The 6778-nt window shown below is 39.0% G+C and overlaps 1 protein-coding gene across 1 annotated transcript in view; it reads right to left on the bottom strand.

The window, feature by feature from the left end:
• The window catches only part of srpk2 (SRSF protein kinase 2), a gene marked incomplete at its 5' end in the record, with an annotated part of 20658 nt that extends 13880 nt beyond the window's left edge, over positions 1 to 6778 (bottom strand). Inside the window, 5 exon segments of the mRNA XM_035664836.1 lie at positions 1145 to 1251; positions 1339 to 1426; positions 2026 to 2113; positions 4512 to 4620; positions 6684 to 6778. Coding sequence (XP_035520729.1) covers positions 1145 to 1251; positions 1339 to 1426; positions 2026 to 2113; positions 4512 to 4620; positions 6684 to 6778 — 487 coding nt within the window.

The following is a 6778-nucleotide window of genomic DNA, read 5'->3' on the forward strand; positions in this document are numbered from 1 at the left end:
TATAACAGACAATATAAAGACTATAAAACACTATATGCAGTATGCAGTAAGAAATATGGTGTATAACTAACTTAAACAGTGTATAACTAACTCGGCTTTTGAAAGGCCGGAGCCTAGCAATTGCTGAAAAGGCTCAACAACTTCACATGATCATCAGCTCACTGAGGGGAACATGCCTGAAAGACGGCAGTGGTACTGAAGTGTGAAGTGTGAAGTAAACAATAGCATGCACTGTATCAGTAGGCCTCAGTATTGGGTGTGAATTTAGCTGCTCTTGATATTTATATTATATTTCTTCATCCACGTTTTCTTTTAGTCTTTTACAGCCGTGGAAGCAGCATTTGGACATAGAAACCGAATAAGTTACGATTTCTTTACCTCCTCTCCTCAAGGAATTATATATAGAAATACTGTAAGTCTCAGCACTACAATACACATGCATGTTTTATGATATACTAACCTACTTTTTGTTTAATTAGGCTGGTGAAGCAATGAAGCACCACTGCTTCACAGTAAGAAGAATATTGTCAGCTATCTAGGTGAAGTTCAACCTTCTGAATAAGTCCTGTGGAAAAGAACCACATAACTATATATAATAGATCTTATAAAAAAGGAAGCTGATAAGCATATATTTATCCAGAGAGTGGTCAGGAGAGGAACACTACTACTCTACCTGTAAGTGTAGATTTTTAAGGTTTTATTGATGTGTTTTTCAGATTGTATTTGATGCTGGTTTGATTCTATTTTTTGCCCTTTCACCATTTTACCCTAGTTTTTTTTGTCTAAATCTTTTATTTTATTTTGCATTTTCTTTTATTGTCCTGTACACGCAGGGTGCCCATGCAAAAGAGAATGAACTGCCTATAAATGTAGGTTGATTTACAATGCTAAATATCATTGTCATATAAAGATACAGCTCCATTCAGGACAAATATTCAATAAATATGTCACATTATTTGACCTGTAATACACCACCACTCTTAGGGAAATCCATGTAATTTTACAAATCCTACATCGCAGTGGTCAGATTCATAATTTATCCAAATATTGCGGAACTACAGTCGACAATGTCTGATATATTGTGTCTATAAATAGTTTGGTTTGTGTGTGTGCGTGTCTGGTGTGTGTGTGTGTGTGTCCTTACCTGTCTGATAATGCTCTTGACACATGGCAGAGGCAGACCTTGGTAGTTGGATTTAATAATCCACTTCAACAGGTGGTGACCTAGCACCTCAAACACCATACACACATCTGGGATGGAGAGTCAAGGTCTCACGTTATCATATCTATGTCACTCACAAACACATACAAATGCACACACTCTTCTGACTGGGATACGTATGCCGTTGACTCCAGAGATCTTGAAGTCATCTATCAGCTGAACCACCATGTCCTTGTTGGGGTCGCTAGGGTCGCTCTCTCTCACCTGGAAGACAAGAGCATGATAAGATGAGGCAAAGCTGACAGGAAGAAGGAGCAGAAGAAGGAGGACAGACAACAGTAGGATAGAGACAGGATAAAGTAAGAGAATATTGAAGGAAAAAGGAGAGTAAAAATAGGGCATGCTGATGAAAAAAGAAAGAAAAAGGGGATGGGATGACTTCAGGAGAATGAGAAAGGTGGAGGAAAGAGAAGAGTGAGAATGAGGAAAAGAGAGTTGAGGAGAGGAGGAGGACAAGGGAGATGGATGTGGGTGATAAAGATGCTGAAAAATTGATTCAAAGATGACTGTCCTCTGCACCCACCATGAAAGATAAATGATCAGTGTATCTTTAGTGTTTTGTGTTAACAGAGAAACAGAGTAGGGGAGATGCAAGGTGTAAAGAGGGGATGTAAGGAGGTAGGAAGAACAGGAAAGTAGGGATATTAGGAGGACAAAATTGAGCAGAGGTGGATGAAAAGGAGAAGTAAAGAAGGAAGGAAGGGAAGACAAAATGAAAAAAGGAACAAACAAAATAACAAAGAAAGATGAAAAGCGAAAAAGGATTCCCACACACTTAAATGTCAAACTAATCAGATTCTCACACATCGCAGCAGTTTGATCTCATCCAGTGCCGTCTCTGTGTAATGCTGGGCGCTCTTCACCACCTTCATCGCCACAAAGTTCTTCACTCTGTAATGACACAGATACATAAGGGCATTTCATTTTCGACTCACACCAATGGCTTGTTAAATCCAGTAATGCTGATTAATGTGTCCATGTCAAAGATATTATAAAATGGCTCTCGCCTGAACCTTTATTACACCTTTGCTCAGCTATCGTTCACACTGCCCACACTGCCAATGGAAATGCAAATGTGGCATTTTATAACAGGAATAACATTAACACTAATGGTAGAAGTCAATCAAAATTAAAAGCTGCCGCACAACTCTTCAGCACACCATGCTTTATTCGCCAAAACTTTTTCGGCTATCAGGATGGTGTCTCAGGCTGCTTCAGACCCATCCTGTGACCTAGATCATAATAGATACCAAGTATATAACTTCATCATCATCATTTATTGTATATAAAATACCACATTTGCTCTTAGTGGATAAAAAAAAAATACAAGAGGTATATAAAAGACCATTAAAATTCCTAAGCACTCTTTCATCCTAATTCACTAAAAAGGTTAAAACTCAATTTTTCAATACAAACCAACAAATCCTGTATTCTCTCACACAAACTCTTTGGGAAACTCTTTTCCCATATATCGCTAATTATATTGTAACTGTATTGTAGGGATCAATATGACTTTTTCTCACCCAACACCCATTTTGATACCTAATCTCAAGGTATTTGCATATACCAAGTACCTTTATGCAAAGCTCAGATCTGTATAACCCTGCCTCCTTTCATAGAACTCAATGGGATCATTCTTATTTAAGGTAACATGAGGATGTAACATCACATCACTTCTTAAAGGTCCAGTGTGTAGGATTTAGTGGCATCTAGAGGTGTAACTTGCAACTCCCCACTTCACCCTCCCCTTCTGAGCATGAGGGAGAATCTACAGTGGCCATGAAACACGCGCTATCTAAGCCAGTGTTTTGGTTTGTCCGTTCTGGGCTACTGTAAGAAACACGGCAGTTCAACAGGGCGGCCTCCATGGCGTCTGTAGATAAAAACAGCTCATTGTAAGGTAACAAAAACATTACAATTCCTATATTTAGGTTGTTACACACGAATGAAAACACAGCTATGCATATAGAATAGCCAAGTGGTGACATTCAAATACCATCCTTATTTTTAGGTTTGTGCATTTTAAAATTATTTTGAGTCAGTGGTGAGTCAACAGTACACTCAATGACTCAATGAATGTAACTGATAGCTAAATTAGAATTTTTTAAATTATACATAGTTTTTAAAGTGTATTTAATTCAAATCTGGTCCAGTCTCTGGTTGTGCTTCAGTTTCTTTCTTTATAATGCTGTCTCAGAGCTGTTTTTGAGCGGCCTAATGTGCTTATACTGTCCTAGCTCTCGTAAAAGTACGACAAGTACTGAAACTCATTTCATTGAGTAGGCAATCACTAAAAAAATAACCAATTATCAACAAAAAAATCATACAAAAAATCACTTGCTGGTTGAGTGGATAAAAATATGAAGACCTTACTTTGGCCTCCACTAACTGTAACTGTCTGCCGTTTGCTGTCGAGCAAGTAGTGTACAGTGGGTTTTTAGAGTTTTTTCTCTGAAAACAGTTACATGCTACTGCTGAAAATGACACTATGAGAGCGCTGAGAGTGAACCAAAACAGTAAAGTTGTGGGCTGGACAGATAAACAATGAGCTGAAACTTGCTATAAAGCTGAGAGGAGCTGCAGATTCAGGTGACCATTCTCTGTAGATTGATCACTGTATGAGCAATGAGTAGTAGTAATAATATTGCTCTGATATGAATTCATGCGTAAATTATGCATGTTACAGTAGTAGGTAGTAGAGAAGACACCACAATTATTAATATTAACACAGTGGATAAACAGAATATATCCAATGGACATTGACACCCTTCACATATCTGACCGTACATTGTGCTCACTAGTTACGACCACCATTAGAGTAATTAACACCAGTGACACGAGCAGATGAGTGTGTGCGAGTCAGTGAAAGGTGACACTGGGTTGATGATACAGTGTCATCTATCCACCTTGGTTGCCACGTGAACACAGAAACAACATTATAGTGCAAATGGATGGCTTTGGTGCCTGGCTGCCAGCACAGGATGGTGTTGGTTGCAACCGTTGTTGTAGTGACGTACCAAATCGTGTCAACAGGTGCAGGTGTGGTGTGTGTGGTTTAGGTGATGTGTGTGAGAGAGAGCAAGGTGAAGTGAAGGACTGCAAGAAGAGCCTTTGTGTGCATGTGTCAGTGAACTTGTGTATATGTGGGTCATGACGTGTGTGTGGTGAGAGTGTGAGTTTCTTGTGAGCCTACTGTACTACACTGTACTACATTGTATGCTTGCGTGTGCAAATGTGTGTGTGTGTGTGTGTGTGTGTGAGTGTGTAAGAGTGTGTGTGTGTGACTCACTGTATGTCCCAGCATAGCCATACGGTGGAGAAGTGGCCCCACCCCAACTTCCTGATCACATGGTACCTCCCGTTGAACAAATCCCCGATCTTCACCGGATGGTACCCTCCTGAGAGAGATAAAGAGGGAGAGAGATGAAGGTTACAGGCGTCTGTTAGCGATAACCAGGCAATGACATGAAATCCATTAGTGAGTAAGAACTAGAGGGAGAGCGGCAGAGAGAGGCAGGAAGGTCAAACAGACCGAAAATGAGACAGGAGAGAAGTGTTGTGGATTAATAAAAAAGGAGAAGGAGCAGGAAAGTACAGCACAAACATTTCTAATGGCAGGTACCTTTTTAAACCTGAGATGCAAAAAACATTTCACTGAAACATAGTTGTAAATTAGTACTGAAATGATTAGTTGAACATAAGGGAAATAAATCCACTATTTTGATAATAATAAATCATCATAATATTTTTTTTCCAGAAGAAAATGTTAAATATTTTCTGGTTCCAGCTTTTAAAATGTGAAGATGTGTTGCTTTTCATCAATATTTTATATATAGATTAATTTACAGATTAATCGATGATGGTAACCTAAACTCCTATCCCACATAAGAATGTACTGCATACTAAACACACTGACAGTTACGTGCCTCTGTCCTAGGGGGTGTCAGACACATGAATAGAGTATATTGAAAAGGTGTAGGCCCTACAGTATCTTTTCTTAATCCATTCTTATTCAGATTCAACTCAACTTATAATTAAACAAATTAAACATTGCCTAAAAGCACAAAGCCTTGTGATTCTGTATCGGTATAAACTCTTCAAATCAATATCACTGCGACAACAGTTGCTTATTTTGTAACAGGAGTACATACAAAACATTACATAAAGATTCAAATTAACTCTAACTTTGATTGTGTATCAGTAAATGTGGTTCAATATCACTTAGAGTAACTGACTTTATTATATTAAACTCCAAAAAGTTACCATTCAGAAAAGACCAGGATCATGATTGTGTTTAAAGGGGCTCAAGAACAATAACCATCTTATTTAGTGTTTGTCATTTTTGGGCTTGTGTACAAAAAGGAGGCGTTTGTTAAGAGGTGAAATAAAAAATGATTCAGTAATTGTCTGTAAAACTTCAACCTGGATCTGAATATGTTAAGCTAAATGAGACATCAAAATCCTGTTTGTTCTTGCTACAATGACACTACCAGCTGGCAGAGAGCAACGTCTCGCTTGCCAGGGTTACATTTGTTGTCCATGTATTTTATTGAACATAAACCTGTGTACAATGTAATGTAATTTTAAATAAAACAGTACAGAGCAGGGCAGAACAGGATGGGTTAGCCTCAATGTGTACACAGAACACTACAAAGACTACTACTACTGCTCATAATAATAAACCTATTTATGTACTTATCCCAACAGGGTTACAACATGCATTATAAGGGTTTTAAAGTCCTTAAAATGTTCATAAATAAACAAACAAAAGAGCTAACACATAAAGGGCTTTATGAGCATAATACCAAGTTGTTGGTTTTTATTTAAAAAAGCCAATGATAGAAGCCAAAACACATAACAGAGATGTGATGTTTTGTCTTCTCTTTTAGTCTTTTATCTCACTGAAGTGAGATCAGACAGTTTGGCTGTGCTTCTTCCAAAACAAACTCAGAGAAATCAAAAGTTTTCCGAATGAATCTTTATAATGTAATATAGTATATGATTAAAAGACATCATGGCATATTTAGAATAAAAGCTAAATTAAATTTTAAACACACTGCACTACTTTTTCCTTCAGATATCGAATGACAAGTGTAATGCTCTACAGTGTTTACCAAAGGGGTGTAGCATTTTCAAACAGAGCTGTGTAATGAGAATGAACCTCTTAGCAGAAAGCAGAAAGCCTTTGGCATCGCGAGCCACTGCAGGAAACTAGACTGGCACTCCTTTCTGGCAACGGCCAAACAACCTTGAAACGACAACAACTACCACACGTGTCACACTGATGGATAGAGTGACTGCTGCAAATCCCATCAGGACGGAGGGAGAAAAGAGGGAAAGAACTGCAGACGGAAGCAGAGAAAGGACACCGGGAAGCCCCTGTTGAGCTCGGAACGACAGATGTGCAAGTAATGGGCCGGCCTGGGATAGGCAGACTTTAGTGTGTGTGGGTCTGTCTGACCTTTGCAGTAGTCTGCTGGGTCCTCCTGCTCCTCATCGTCGGAGCCCAGGATCTCCTCCTCCGGCTCCGGGGGCCCTGCCGGTTCAGGGGGAGGC

Source organism: Morone saxatilis, unplaced genomic scaffold (genome assembly GCF_004916995.1).
Source record: "Morone saxatilis isolate NCDOM2014 unplaced genomic scaffold, NCSU_SB_2.0 Contig2, whole genome shotgun sequence".
Classification (NCBI taxonomy): domain Eukaryota; kingdom Metazoa; phylum Chordata; class Actinopteri; family Moronidae; genus Morone; species Morone saxatilis.